This window comes from Eschrichtius robustus, chromosome 7, assembly GCF_028021215.1.
Source record: "Eschrichtius robustus isolate mEscRob2 chromosome 7, mEscRob2.pri, whole genome shotgun sequence".
Taxonomy (NCBI): domain Eukaryota; kingdom Metazoa; phylum Chordata; class Mammalia; order Artiodactyla; family Eschrichtiidae; genus Eschrichtius; species Eschrichtius robustus.
In genome coordinates, this window is record NC_090830.1 from 110,856,015 (window position 1) to 110,872,344 (window position 16,330).

Below are 16,330 nucleotides of genomic sequence, written 5' to 3' on the forward strand. Positions count from 1 at the left end.
ATGACAGATTTCAAACCCAGGCCATGTGACTCTGACCTTGTGTTCTTTCCATGTCTCTCAATTGCCTCTCTTCCTGAAACAGAACTGAGATGTCTCTAACAGACCCCACTGAGGTATCATGCTGCTCCCTTCTATCCCAGCCAGCTTTCCCAGACACCTCTAACCTTAGGGATGAAGTACTGTCTGAATTTCGTGTCCCGGACCACAGTACGGGGCATGTTAGAAGGAAGGAGGGTGATGTATCTTTGTATCTCATGAAGCACGGCCTCTGTATAGGGCAGCTTTATCTTGTCCTTCATGCAGGGGCTTTGGTTGCATCCAATTACACGGTCAATTTCTTCATGAACTTTGGCTGCAAAGACATGAATCATGAATGCTACTCAAGAGATGTGTCCCCTGGACACCTGGAAATGCTTACGATGTATAATAGAAAGTGGCCTAGAAAAGGCTCCCAAGGTCAAAGACATGTTGCTAAACAGCCCACGGGTCTGCTCCTCAATGGAATTTCTATTTTCTATTTTCTAGTCTAAAAGACCAGAGATTTTGCTGCAGGAAACATAAAAGCTGCATCAGCTATGTCCTTGGCCTCCTGCCTGAATTGGTTTGTCCTCCTGTACAGGTGAGGAGATGACATCTGTGGCAGGGATTAAGGTTTACCCCAGATTCCTGGCAAAGCAGCTGTAGAGAGGAAATGTTTAATCCTCACTCTAGTAGGAGCATCTGCTTTGTCAGCCTCATCCAGTCTCCTACACATTTTGTGGGAATGGCAAACACCATTTTGTTAAGCAGTATAAACACTGGCTTTCTAAGACCTGTGCTCTGAGAACGTGCTTGAGAAAATCACGCTACTACAATTTCATTTTTTAATTTTAAATTACATTGGAGCTAAAAATTCCCTTTGGGGAGTCTGACCCATTTTCAAGATGGAAAAACACAGGCCTGTGAGGTGAACTAACTTGTTTGAGGTCACACAGGCAGGTATGGGCAGGCCGAGAATGAGAATCCACCGTGGGAATCCATGCATCCCTCATCTAAATAAGGCTCACTCTTCAGCATTGCATCACATATGGAAGAGTTGGGATTCAGAAGCTTCTCTGTGTTTAAACTTAAATGAAAGTCTTTGGGTTCGTAAAGTTCTCTCTTTCTTATCAGCATCATTTGATATAATTCTGATCTATAAAATCAAACCACATGGATGACCCTTTGCATGATGTTCTACAAGGCAGTCCAAAGAAAGAGAAGTCGTCACTGCCAGTAGTATCTTCCCACCCTCACCAGTGCCAGGAGCTCATATTTTATCCTACATAAATACTTAGGATATCTGCTGTACCTTGAACCTCAGGGTATTTCATTAGGAGCAGGAGCCCATAGCTCAGAGTGATACTGGTTGTCTCTATTCCCGCTGAAAACAGATTTGATCCACAGGTTGCCAAGTTCTCCAAGTGAAATTCAGACTCTGGGTTCTGTTTCTCCTGTAGATGGTACAGTTAATGGTCACATGAGTTAAAAAGAAGGCAGTGGCTTATCAGAGCTCTATGATCACACCCCATCCTAGCAATGGGCTTCATTTTGTGCACGGTAGGGTGGTAGATAAAAAAATCCATCATGGAATCGAAACTTCTGGTTCAAATCCCGGGTTGGTCAATGAACAGATGTGTGCACTTGGCAAGTTACTTTACCTTTTTACTCAATTTCATCATCTGTGAAATTAGGGTAAAAAATAGAACATACCCCATAGGGTTATTATAAAGATTAAAAGAATTAATCGGTGGAAGATCTTGGAAAAATTCTTCATATATACAAATACTCAAAGAATAGTATCTTCTTTTACTATATTTAACGAAAAAGACTAGATGATAAGCTCCATGTGAGCACAATGTAGAGAAATCACTGGTTTGGGACTGGTCTGTTTCCTTCACTTACAAAGACATAGGTATTCGCAGCCCCACACTCTCACATATGACACTCATCATTATTAATGGCATTTCTTTTTTTTTTATTGGAGTATAATTGCTTTACAATGTTGTGTTAGTTTCTGCTGTACAACAAAGTAAATCAGCTATATGTATACATATATCCCCTCCCTCTTAAGCCTCCCTCCCACCCACCCCCATTATTGGCATTTCTACTATGAAGACTGTACTTGTACATATAGGACATTTTGACTCATAATTTTTTGCCTGGAATCTACAAAGTCTTTAGAAAATAAACTGATCCAGGGCTTAAAAACAGTGAGTGAGCTTTCTTTTTTTTTTTTTTTTTGCACCCTTCTAATGTTTAAATCAAAAATATATTTTTATTTTTATTTTTTCATATATCTACATTTACTTTGCAAAAGTAATACATATACATCATAGACATACAAATACATTGTAGTGTTACATACAGGAATGCATTATATGTGTACAAATACATGAACACTGTCAAAAATTTACAAAATACAGGGGAATTAGAAGAAAATTAATCCTATCATTTAAGTAATGAACATTGACAATATTTTGGCATATATTCCCCAATTTTTTCCTTTTTCTTTTTTTTGAATTTTAGAATTTTATTTTTTTATACAGCAGGTTCTTATTAGTTATCCATTTTATACATATTAGTGTATATATGTCAATCCCAATCTCCCAGTTCATCCCACCACCACCACCACCACCACCCCCGACTTTCCCCCCTTGGTGTCCATACGTTTGTTCTCTACATCTGTGTCTCTATTTCTGCCTTGCAAACCAGCTCATCTGTACCATTTTTCTAGATTCCACATATACACGTTAATATACGATATTTGTTTTTCCCTTTCTGATTTACTTCACTCTGGATGATAGTCTCTAGATCAATCCACGTCTCTACAAATGACCCAATTTCATTCCTTTTTATGGCTGAGTAATATTCCATTGTATATATGTACCACATCTTCTTTATCCATTCGCCAGTCAATGGGCATTTAGGTTGCTTCCATGACTGGCTATTGTAAATAGTGCTGCAATGAACATTGGGGTGCATGTGTATTTTTGAATTATGGTTTCCTCTGGGTATATGCCCAGGAATGGGATTGCTGGGTCATATGGTAGTTCTATTTTCAGTTTTTTAAGGAACCTCCATACTGTTCTCCACAGTGGCTGTATCAATTTATATTCCCACCAACAGTGCAAGAGGGTTCCCTTTTCTCCACACCCTCTCCAGCGTTTGTTGGTTGTAGATTTTCTGATGATGCCCATTCTAACTGGTGTGAGGTGAGATACCTCATTGTAGTTTTGATTTGCATTTCTCTAATAATTAGTGATGCTGAGCAGGTTTTCATGTGCTTCTTGGCCATCTGTTATGTCTTCTTTGGAGAAATGTGTATTTAGGTCTTCTGCCCATTTTTTGATTGGGTTCTTTGTTTCTTTAATATTGAGCTGTATGAGCTGTTTATATATTTTGGAGATTAATCCTTTGTCTGTTGATTCATTTGCAAATATCTACTCCCATTCTGAGGGCTGTCTGAGGGCTGTTTATAGTTTCCTTTGCTGTGCAAAAGCTTTTAAGTTTCATTAGATACCATTTGTTTATTTTTGTTTTCCTTTCCATTACTCTAGAAGGTGGGTCAAAAAAAGATCTTGCTGTAATTTATGTCAAAGAGTGTTCTTCCTATGTTTTCCTCTAAGGGTTTTATAGTGTCTGGTCTTACATTTAGATCATTAATCCGTTTTCAGTTTATTTTTGTGTATGGTGTTAGGGAGTGTTCTAATTTCATTCTTTTACATGTAGCTGTCCAGTTTTCCCAGCACCACTTATTGAAGAGACTGTCTTTTCTCCATTGTATATCCTTGCCTGCTTTGTCATAGATTAGTTGACCATAGGTGTGTGGATTTATCTCTAGGCTTTCTATCCTATTCCATTGATCTATATTTCTGTTTTTGTGCCAGTACCATATTGTCTTGATTACTGTAGCTTTGTAGAACAGTCTGAACTCAGGGAGCCTGATTCCTCCAGCTCCATTTTTTCCCCTCAAGATTGCTTTGGCTATTCAGGGTTTTTTTGTCTCCATACAAATTTTAAGATTTTTTTTTTTTGTTCTAGTTCTGTAAAAAATGCCATTGGTAATTTGATAGGGACTGCATTGAATCTGTAGATTGCTTTGGGTAGTATAGTCATTTTCACAATATTGATTCTTCCAATCCAAGAACATGGTATATCTCTCCATCTGTTTGTGTCATCTTTGATTTCTTTCATCAGTGTCTTATAGTTTTCTGCATACAGGTCTTTTACCTCCTTAGGTAGGTTTATTCTTAGATATTGTATTCTTTTTGTTGCAGTGGTAAATGGGAGTGTTTCCTTAATTTCTCTTTCAGATTTTTCATCATTAGTGTATAGGAATGCAAGAGATTTCTGTGCATTAATTTTGTATCCTGCAACTTTACCAGATTCACTGATTAGCTCTAGTAGTTTTCTGGTGGCATCTTTAGGATTCTCTATGTATAGTATCATGTCATCTGCAAACAGTGACAGTTTTACGTCTTCTTTTCCTATTTGGATTCCTTTTATTTTTCTTCTCTGATTGACGTGGCTAGGACTTCCAAAACTATGTTGAATAATAGTGGCGGGAATGGACATCCTTGTCTTGTTCCTGATCTTAGAGGAAATGCTTTCAGTTTTTCACCACGGAGAATGATGTTTGCTGTGGGTTTGTCGTATGAGGCCTTTATTATGTTGAGGTAGGTTCTCTCTATGCCCACTTTCTGGAGAGTTTTTATCATAAATGGGTGTTGAATTTTGTCAAAAGCCTTTTCTGCATCTATTGAGATGATCATATGGCTTTTATTCTTCAATTTGTTAATATGGTGTATCACATTGATTGATTGAAGAATTCTTGCATCCCTGGGATAAATCCCACTTGATCATGGTGTACGATCCTTTTAATGTGTTGTTGGATTCTGTTTGCCAGTATTTTGTGGAGGAATTTTGCATCTATATTCATCGGTGATATTGGTCTGTAATTTTCTTTTTTTGGAGTATCTTTGTCTGGTTTTGGTATCAGAGTGATGGTGGCCTCACAGAATGAGTTTGGGAGTGTTCCTTCCTCTGCAATTTTTTGGAAGAGTTTGAGAAGGATGGGTGTTAGCTCTTCCCTAAATGTTTGATAGAATTCACCTGTGAAGCCATCTGGTCCTGGATTTTTGTTTGTTGCAAGGTTTTAAATCACAGTTTCAATTTCATTACTTGTGATTGGTCTGTTCATATTTTCTATTTCTTCCTGGTTCAGTCTTGGAAGGTTATACCTTTCTAAGAATTTGTCCCTTTCTTCCAGGTTGCTCATTTTATTGGCGTAGAGTTGCTTGTAGTAGTCTCTTAGGATGCTTTGTATTTCTGTAGTGTCCATTGTAACTTCTTTTTCATTTCTAATTTTATTGAGTCCTCTCCCTCTTTTTCTTGATGAGTCTGGCTAATGGTTTATCAACTTTGTTTATCTTCTCAAAGAACCAGCTTTTAGTTTGATTGATCTTTGCTATTGTTTTCTTTGTTTCTATTTCATTTATTTCTGCTCTGATCGTTATGGTTTCTTTCCTTCTACTAACGTTGGGTTTTGTTTGTTCTTGTTTCTGTAGTTCCTTTAGGTGTAAGGTTAGATTGTTTATTTGAGGTTTTTCTTGTTTCTTGAGGTAGGATTTTATTGCTCTAAACTTCCCTCTTAGAACTGCTTTTGCTGCATCTCATAGGTTTTGGATTGTCATGGTTTGTTGTCATTTGTCTCTAGCTATTTTTTGATTTCCTCTTTGATTTCTTTAGTGATCTCTTGGTTATTTAGTAGCCCACTGTTTAACCTCCATGTATGTGTGTTTTATATAGTTTTTTTCCTGTAATTGATTTCCAATCTCATAGCGTTGTTGTTAGAAAAGATGCTTGATATGATTTCCATTTTCTTAAATTTTCCAAGGCTTGATTTGTGACCTACGATGTGATCTATCCTGGAGAATGTTCCATGTGCACTTGAGAAGAAGGTGTATTCTGCCACTTTTGGGTGGAATGTTCTATAAATATCAATTAAATCTATCTGGTCTAATGTGTCATTTAAAGCTTGTGTTTCCTTATTAATTTTCTGTCTGGATGATCTGTCCATTGGTGTAAGTGAGGTGTTAAAGTCCCCCACTGTTATTATGTTACTGTCGATTTCCTCTTTTGTAGCCATTAGCATTTGCCTTATGTATTGAGGTGCTCCTATGTTGGGTGCATATATATTTATAATTGTTATATCTTCTTCTTGGATTGATCCCTTGATCATTATGTAGTGTCCTTGCTTGTCTCTTGTAACATTCTTTATTTTAAAGTCTATTTTATCTGATATGAGTATTGCCACTCCAGCTTTCTTTTGGTTTCCATTTGCATGGAATATCTTTTTCCATCCCCTCACTTTCCTTCTGCATGTGTCCCTAAGTCTGAAGTGGGTCTCTTGTAGACAGCATATATATGGGTTTCGGTTTTGCATCCATTCAGTGAGCCTGTGTCATTAGGTTGGAGCATTTAATCCATTCACATTTAATTCAGCATTTAATCCATTCATTAAGGTAATTATCGATATGTATGTTCCTATGACCATTTTCTTAATTGTTTTGGGTTTGTTTTTGTAGGTCCTTTTCTTCTCTTGTGTTTCCCACTTAGAGAAGTTCCTTTAGCATTTGTTGTAGAGCTGGTTTGGTGGTGCTGAATTCTCTTAGCTTTTGCTTGTCTGTAAAGCTTTTGATTTCTCCGTCGAATCTGAATGAGATCCTTGTTGGGTAGAGTAATCTTGGTTGTAGGTTCTTCCCTTTCATCACTTTAAATATATCATGCCACTCCCTTTTGGCTTGTAGAGTTTCTGCTGAGAAATCAGCTGTTAACCTTATGGGAGTTCCCTTGTATGTTATTTGTCATTTTTCCCTTGTTGCTTTTAATAATTTTTCTTTGTCTTTAATTTTTGTCAATTTGATTACTATATGTCTCAGTGTGTTTCTCCTTGGGTTTATCCTGTATGGGACTCTCTGCGCTTCCTGGACTTGGGTGGCTATTTCCTTTCCCATGTTAGGGAAGTTTTCGACTATAATCTCTTCAAATATTTTCTCAGGTCCTTTCCCTCTCTCTTCTCCTTCTGGGACCTTCATAATGCGAATGTTGTTGCATTTAATGTTGTCCCAGAGGTCTGTTAGCTGTCTTCATTTCTTTTCATTCTTTTTTCTTTAGTTTGTTCCACAGCAGTGAACTCCACCATTCTGTCTTCCAGGCCACTTATCCGTTCTTCTGCCTCAGTTATTCTGCTATTGATTCCTTCTAGTGTATTTTTCTTTCCAGTTATTGTATTGTTCATCTGTGTTTGTTTGTTCTTTAATTCTTCTAGGTGTGGGTTCTTTAATTCTTCTAGGTCTTTGTTAAACATTTCTTGCATCTTCTCAATCTTTGCCTCCATTCTTTTTCCAAGGTCCTGGATCATCTTCACTATCATTATTCTGAATTCTTTTTCTGGAAGGTTGCCTATCTCCACTTCATTTAGTTTTTTTTTCTGGGGTTTTATCTTGTTCCTTCATCTGGTACATGGTCCTCTGCCTTTTCATTTTGTCTGTCTTTCTGTGAATGTGGTTTTCATTCCACAGGCTGCAGGATTGTAGCTTTTCTTGCTTCTGCTGTCTACCCTCTGGGGGATGAGGCTATCTAAGAGGCTTGTGCAAACTACCTAATGGGAGGGACTGGTGGTGGGTAGAGCTGGGTGTTGCTCTGGTGGGCAGAAGCTCAGTAAAACTTTAATCTGCTATCTGCTGATGGATGGGGCTGAGTTCCCTCCCTGTTGGTTGTTTGGCCTGAGGTGACCCAGCACTGGAGGCTACAAGCTCTTTGGTGGGGCTGTTGGTGGACTCCAGGAGGGCTCACGCCAAGGAGTACTTCCCAGAACTTTTGCTGCCAGTGTCCTTGTCCTCACGGTGAGACACAGCCACCCACCCCACCCCCCACAGGAGACCCTCCAACACTAGCAGGTAGGTCTAGTTCAGTCTTCTGTGGGTCACTGCTCCTTCCCCCTGGGTCCTGATGTGCACCTACTTTGTGTGTGCCCTCCAAGAGTGGAGTCTCTGTTTCTCCCAGTCCTGTTGAAGTCCTGCAATCAAGTCCTGCTAGCCTTCAAAGTCTGATTCTCTGGGAATTCCTCCTCCTGTTGCCGGACCCCCAGGTTGGGACGCCTGACTTGGGGCTCAGAACCTTCACTCCAGTGGGTGGACTTCTTTTTTTAAAAAAATTTTTTTAAAGAATTTGTTTTTTGTTTTTTAATTTATTTATTTTGGGCTGTGTTGGGTCTTCGTTGTTGCGCGGGCTTTCTCCAGTTGCAGTGAGTGGGGGCTACTCTTCATTGTGGTACGCGGGCTTCTCATTGCGGTGGCTTCTCTTGTTGCAGAGCATGGGCTCTAGGCACACGGGTTTCAGTAGTTGCAGCACGCGGGCTCAGCAGTTGTGGTGCATGGGCTTAGTTGCTCCACAGCATGTGCGATCTTCCCAGACCAGGGATCAAACCCGTGATCCCTGCATTGGCAGGTGGATTCTTAACCACTGCGCCACCAGGGAAGTCCCAGTGGGTGGACTTCTGTGGTATAATTGTTCTCCAGTTTGTGAGTCACCCACGCAGTGGTTATGGGACTTGATTTTATTGTGCTTGCACCCCTCCTACCGTCTTATTGTGGCTTCTCCTTTGTCTTTGGATGTGGGGTATCTTTTTTGGTGAGTCCCAGTGTCTCCCTGTTGATGATTGTTCAGCAGTTAGTTGCGATTCCAGTGCTCTCGCAAGACGGAGTGAGTGCATGTCCTTCTACTCTGCCATCTTGAACCAATCTCTGAGCTTTCTATTTTACAATTACAATACTAAAAATAATAGGGATTAAATCTTCTTCGTTGATGTATCCCTAACCCTTGGCACAATAGCCGGCACTAAGAATTTGTTGAATAAATTATTGTTTAATATATATAAACTAGTTAAGCTAATAAAATCTCTATTTTTCACTATAATTAAATTATTTTCATTGCTGATTAATTTTTGGTGGGCTTCTAATACCACTGTTTTTAAATTTAAGAAAAGTATTAGAGTACTTCTTTTAACTATTAGCTTTACTTTTAAAGCTCTGTATCAAGTTTTTCTTAACTCAGTTTCTTTATACCATGTCTCTCCTGTTCATTTCAAAATGGGATGATTTCTGCATATGGATGTCCAAGTTTTTAGGCACGTTGCCACTTCCTACCTATAGTTCTTACTGCCTTGATCTGGAATACTGAGCATTTTAAATAACTCCCTCACAACAGAAAGTCCAGTAGGTTTTGAAAAATCTTTGCTTGGGAAGAGAGTGAGGGAGAAAATGGAAATATCAACATATCTTCTATTTATGTTCTAACTCTCTATTTATGTTCTAACTCTGTAATTTAGCTAAGTAGAACTCCACCATTGGTGAACTCCACCATTTTGTTTAATTTTTAACACACCCATATCTGTTATGTAGTAAGGTTTAGAGATTAAAACATAATGCAACAAAATTTACAGGAAAGCAGAAATGCTTCAGAAGTTTCTATCCATTTTCTGTTGATAGTTATCTTAAAGGAAAAATAGATGTGGAGGGGAGGAGAGGAAGGAATGGTTGAAATCCAGACGTTGGCGTATCAACTTTCTTTTGTTCCTTCCTCTAGACTCTTTCAGAGGATCTCAAGGCTTTGGTATGTATGCTAACAACTGTCCCTTTCCAGTGTTTCCTGTATTGGTGAATGGCCCCAGCTTCCATCCAGTTAGGCAAGCCAGGAACACAGCTCCTCATCTCTTGCATTTCCCAACTCACCACCAAGACTGTTAATTTTACCTCCTAAAAGTATCTCAAATCTATCCACATCTTTTCATTTCCACCACCAGTACCCTTGGCCATCTTCTTTGCCTTGGGCCAGTGCAATCATCTCGTATAGAAAATGCTATTGGTGCCCTGCTCAGATCCCTTTTACTGGTTCTGATAACCTACCTCACAGCTGCTTTGGCTCACACCTGCAACTTTCTCTGGAGTCCCTTGGACACTGGACCCACAATGACAAGAGAAGCCTGGGAGGGAATCAGTCTCCCAGACCACCCTCATGGGGCTGCCTGTGACCAATGACTGATAGGTGCAAGAGTACAAAAGCCCAGCTCTGTTGCCCCAGGGAAGGACAAACTCTGCAGTGCAATTTATACTCTAGAGCCCCCTGTAGGATCAGGTAGAGACTAGGCTTCACCTGAAACCACATCTATTTTTAATTTTTCCCCTTCCTTATCCTGTTTCTCTCATTCACATACATAGAAGTTTCTCCTGATAGCACTCCCTTAATAAATCACTTCCACACAAATCCCTATTTTAGGCTCTGCTACCAGGAAATTTACCCTGAAACAACTCCTAGCTGTTCTCCTTGCATCCACTGTTGACCCCTATAATCTGTTCTCCACATCACAAATATGGTCATCCTTTACACAGTGCTTAGACCCTGCAAATGATTTTCACTGATATTAGGATAAAAGCTAAACTAATTAATGTGTCCTGCCAGGCCCTGCATGAATGGTCTGCCTGCTGACCTCGTGCTGTTTCAGCTTCTCTCCCACCACTCTCCCCTGCTCCCTCCCTTCCAGCCACACTGACTTTCTGTCTACCCCTCATATCCCCAAGCTTCCCTCTGCCTCAGGGCCTTTGCACATCTTGTTCCTCTGCTTGGTATATTTTTCTTTGCTACTTTTATGCAGATAATCCCTACTCACCTTTCAGCTCTCAGCTCAATTGTTCACCTACGTGAGCAGGGATGTATCCACTGGGCCTTGGTTTAGAAGTCCCTTCCTGACTCGAATTAGACTAGCATTAGTGTTCCTGCCACATTCTCCCATAACGATCTTGTACTTCCCCTATTAGCACTTCATTGTTACTGTTTGTTTTGATGATCTTTGCACTAGACTGTAAGCTCCATTAAGTCAAGGACTGTATCTTTGTTAATTAATTAATTAATTAATTCAATAATTATTTCAATAAATATTTATGTTTATCTACAATATTTTAGGCATTGTGCTAGTTGCTGGTGATACAAAGCGTGAAAAAATCGACAATACTGCAGCCCTTTGGAGTATACAGTGTAGTGGAGAATGTAGAGGTAAATTAAATAAATACTTTGTTAAACTATGATAAGTGCTATGAAAGAAAATTACAGGGTAGTATCTGATTCATCATTTTATTCCCTTTACCAAGCACCATGACTGATACAGAGTTGGTGTTAAATAAAATCTTTAAATGATTGAATTTATAACCTGGCTATTTTTTTTTTCTCTTTTCCAGACAAACATCTAGTCCTCTGAGAGCCAACAACAAACTTTTCCATCAGAATGAAGAGGCTATTTTGATGTACATTGTTGATAAGTGGAATGAGCTTGAATGACTCTACTGACCCCAGGGAAATTTCTGAGAAGAAAAAAGGGCATCAACATGCCTTCCTTCAACATGTTTTCTAAGGAAATCAAGCTTTCCAAATCAGCCCTCCTAGAGATTAAGAAGACTAAACAAGTTATTATTAATTGTTTGCTATAACTTGCACATTTATGATATACTTGAGTGGTGTTTTTCTTTTGTTTATATATATCTGGGGAAATTTGGCATAAATGAGGTTAATTTTATAGGGCTCAAAGAATTATTTTCAGATTTTAAGCTGTTATATGTGTATATACATTTAAATATCTTTTTTACAATCTATTGTTTGTCACAGTCTTGACTGTTTTTCTACTGATGTCCTCATGGACACTCATGCTGGTATTTTATGTCAGTGATGTTCTGAGGGTTGGTGGCTGTGTGATACTTGCTGTTCAATATGTTTAATACCATCCATGGTTAACGTATAATGTATTTGTTTTAGAACCCTTTATCTGTCACCAGTTTCAAATAACAAGATTGTTCTATGGGAAAACACAATCCAGTTTTTATAATGTATTGGTCTATGACATGCTACCTGGGAAGCACTGTGGCAAAAATGGCTGACTATGTATGTGTAAGTAATGTGTAGAGAAGATGCATGTGTGTTTAGCCACCCCAAGATAAATATATGCTCAGAAACATGCATATATATATATATATATATATATATATATATATATATGCATGTTTATATATATATATATGTAGCTCATTGTAAATATGTATCGAGAACACTTCATTAAATGCTAATATCCAAGTGTAGGAAGTAAATAGAAATACAAAGGAAAAAGAGGGCTTTGGACTATCTTTAAATTTCTGTTATTGTTAATAGTGTACCCCATTGCCATAAGATATCAAAATATTAAGAATTACCAAAATGCGGACTTCCCTGGTGGCGCAGTGGTTAAGACTCCACGCTTCCAATGCAGGGGGCCTGGGTTCGATCCCTGGTCAGGGAACTAGATCCCACATGCATGCTGCAACTAAGAGTTCACATGCCACAACTAAGGAGCCTGCCTGCCGCAACTAAGACCCAGCACAACCAAATTAAAAAAAAAAAAAAAAAGAATTACCTATATGGTGTGATTATGCTTTCCTGCATTTCCATGGACTGCTAAAATATAGTATCAGGGAAAGATGTCACATACAGTACCTGCTCCATCTTGCTGAGGAAACAGTCAATGTAGTCTCGAGGGTTATTATGATCCAGGGACTTTTGATGCTCCTTCACTTTTTCCAGAATAAAATATTTAATATCATTAAGCCTTTTTGAGAATGCTTTGTGCTCTCCAGGGAGATGCTTTATGAGTTTTGGCCATAGATTGTAAATCTAAAATGAGAAAAAAAATACATCAGCAATTCAGTTTGTGAAGAGAGACCAGTGTTTCTAAGTGGAGCACCTAACCCTCTGTGGGGTCTGGCTAGGGAGAATCTCTTCCTCCAGCTTCTGAGCAGAAGAGAAGGGAGGGTGACCATCACGTACATGAGAGAGCAGCCCCTTCCCATCTCCTTGCTCAATCGACCTTGGCCAACCTCAGAGTCAGAGATGGGGAGAATGTGTGTAGGGGCCTTAAAAGAAACGTAGGCAACTGGGAATGTGATGTCTTCTTTTGTGGGAGTCAACTCACAGAAGCAAGCAGAGGGCAGCCTTCCATAGGTGCTGGGGTAAGTGACACTGCACTCATCCACTCGACAAGACACACGTGGAGGGAAGGTGACAGTGCTTGTTGGCACGTGCTCATGGGGCAGGGGGGGGGAGCTCGCAGCCCTTTACCCTGCCTATGGGGTCCCAGTGCCCCCATGAGATCAACCGCAAGGGCAGATGCAGACTTGGCTTTACCTGGTTCCAGGGAGAGTTTATTCGATTAAAATTTTTATTCAACAAACTCAACAGGGAGAGTAACGTCTTATTGTTGTAGTGGAAACGCTCGTTGAAGAGGACGGAGCAGATCACATTGCAGGAAGCACAGGAGAGGGTGAAGACAGGGTCCAAGGGCTGAGCTGATGTGAGAAAAAAAAAACAATTCTAACATTTAGAATTTTCATCAGCTTGCATTAGGGCTTCAAGAACAGGGCCTCCCTCTTGCTCATATTGATACCTATATTTTATTTTCTCTAAACTTCTTCAGATTAGGATGTAGGGATCTTCTACTAGTACTACATGCTCTATAGTATTATACTATGCTACTACTACTAATTATTATGTTATTCAATGAATACTGTAATAGTCGTAAGAGCAACAGGTAATATTACGGAGTATTATACATGCTGGATACTGTGTAAATGTTTTGCAAACTGTATTATTTAACCCTCATTCTGAGGTTTGGTTTTTAGCCCCATTTTTCACATGAGGAAACTGCGTTTTAGAGAAGTTAAGTAACTTGTCCAAATTTACACATCCAGTAAGTGCCGAAGTTGGGAGATGAATCCAAACAAAGGGATTCATGAGTCCTAAGTAACAGTTTTGGGTCATTTTCTTCCTGTGGCCTTTTTCCTAGTCAACGCCCTGACTCATAGAGCAGCTTGTGGACTATTGCGTGCCTCCCAAAGGAGGAGCTTTGGTGGGAAGCTCTGTGTGTAGAAGCCCCTTGCCCCTAAAGGATGGTCAATGGAACGCACCCTCTGTTTTCCTGAGCTCCTCCACCAGAAACTGGGCCTCCTCCTGGACCCTCTCCTCGAGGCTCCTCTTCCCCATCCCAAAGTTCCTCAGGGTCATGAGGGAGAAGCGCCGCATTTGTTTCCACCTGTTTCCATTACTGAAAAAGATTCCTAGGAAAAGAAGCAAAGAGCAGGAAAGAATTTTGCATCATGGAGTCCGACTTTCCCTGAAGCTTATCTCTTGTGTCCACCCTGCACTGTTGCCAGTGCCCCTTATCAGGGATTTAGCAACTGGTCTTTGAAGAGCACAACATATTCTTTGGTTTGGGTGAAATATTTGTCACAAAGAAAATAAAACCCAAGCTCTGGTCAACAGAGGGCAGGGGTGATGGAGTCAGAAGGTGGGATCATTGGCAGGTAGAGAACATTCCCAAGTGTGGGAAGGGCCCTCTGTCTGGTTTTGTTAAAAATAGTAAAGACTGGCATGTGTTCTCACAAACCTCTTTCCTGAGTGTCTGTTTTACACTTAATATCCCTCTAACTTGTGGTTTAATCCTACCTGTGATTTTCTCTATTAGAGGATAAGCAACTGGAAAGCAGAGCAATAGGGAATATATGTTTCCATTCGCCTCTGAATTTACTACAGCTAATGTTAGCTAATCTGAACAAGAAGAAACTCAGGAGCAAAGGAACTCAGTATGTTCACACCAGTGTTTCTTCATTCCTTCCTCTGTACAAAACCAGTTACATGTCCTGAATTTCCTTAATGCACCACCAGTTTCCTAGTGCCCAAAATCCAAACCTCAGGGCATCTTCATATCCCTCTTGCCCTTCACCCTATACATCTGCACTTGGTAAGTCCTGTCGATTCCACCTCCAAAAGGTCTTTCTCATCTGTCCCTTCTTGTCAATTCATAGTACACTACCACACTTCAGGTTCTAACACTTTTACAGATTTTAAAAGTTCTAATCATCTTCAAACCAGTTTCCCCTTTCACTCCTCTAAATCTACAGTTTCCAGGTTACTCAAAATCAAATACAGGGACAATTAGGCTGGTGCTAAAATTCATTCAATGGGTCCCCCTACCCCACCCCCACCTCCCCACCCCGGTCTCATTCTGACACCTTTAAAACCTCAAACATTTCCATCATTCTCTCCCTTGGCTCTAACTCTGAGCATATAGACCAATCACAGCTGTTCACTAAAAGCAACTACATTGTTTTGCACCCTTATTTTGTTCATTCTCTCCCTTTTGCTGATAAGTCTGCTCCCGCCCTATTCGCTTTGTTGAGTTTCTAGCTTTCCTTTAAGAGCCATCTTGAAAACCTTCTCTTGGAAATCTTCCCTATCCTCTACTGGAGGTAATCTTGCCTTCCTTTAACTGAATTGGCTTGCATGATGCTTTAATACAATTTATCTTTTCTACCTTGTATTACAGCAATTTGTTTACTTGTGTTACTTCCTATACTAGATTTTACTTAGTTAAGTGACTGGCGCATCTCTCCAAATATTTCCTGTGACACATGATGATCTCTTACCTTGCACATAGAAGATGTTCAATACACAATAATTTAAATATTCATTTCACATCTACCAAATTAGCAAGCATTAAAAAGAAATTTTGTACCTAAAGCAATCAAGCTTGTGGCAAATTTGGTGCATTGTTTAGCCTCTTTGTATATCACGACCTATTCTGGAAATTAAAACAATATTTATAGCAAAAACTATTAAAATTGTCTTTGATCCATTAATTGCTTTCCTAAGAATTTACACAAAGAAATAATTCAGCGAAAGTTAAAAGGTGTACACTGCAATATCATCTATACTGATTTAAGAAATTTGTAAACAATCTAAATGCTAATGATAGGGTAATTTTTTGCATAATTATACAATGATAGTAAATCAATATTAGGAAAAGTAAGCAATTGTTAAAATGATGATTATGAAAACTATGTAAAAATAGCAGAAATGTTAATATTTAAAAGAAAAATCAGTATACAAATATGTCTATACTATAATTACAACTATGTAAAATATGTGCGCATATGAACAACATCTGGGAGATGGTACATAAAAATAAATATGTTACATCAACTATACTTCAATTAAAAAATTTTTTTTTAAAAATTTAAGAATAGGTTAGTGTATTGAGACTATGGTTAGTGGTTCTGAGTTCCAGAGATAGGCAAACTGAACTCAAATCTCTACTCCAAAACTTTCTAATTTGGGTGAGTTATTTAACTTCTGTTGCCTCAGCTTTTCCTCTGTTGAATGGAAATAAAAAATA

General features: G+C 39.1%; 1 protein-coding gene across 1 annotated transcript in view; it reads right to left on the reverse strand.

Annotated features, from left to right (window-relative positions):
* LOC137767383 (cytochrome P450 2C23-like) overlaps positions 1–16,330 on the reverse strand; it is a 33,706-nt gene that overhangs the window by 5,906 nt on the left and 11,470 nt on the right. The window contains exons 3-7 of the mRNA XM_068548361.1: positions 14,064–14,213; positions 13,285–13,445; positions 12,598–12,774; positions 1,331–1,472; positions 165–352 (exon numbers count right to left, since the gene is read on the reverse strand). Of these exons, the coding sequence (XP_068404462.1) occupies positions 165–352; positions 1,331–1,472; positions 12,598–12,774; positions 13,285–13,445; positions 14,064–14,213 (818 nt within the window). The remainder of the gene's footprint in view (positions 1–164; positions 353–1,330; positions 1,473–12,597; positions 12,775–13,284; positions 13,446–14,063; positions 14,214–16,330) is intronic.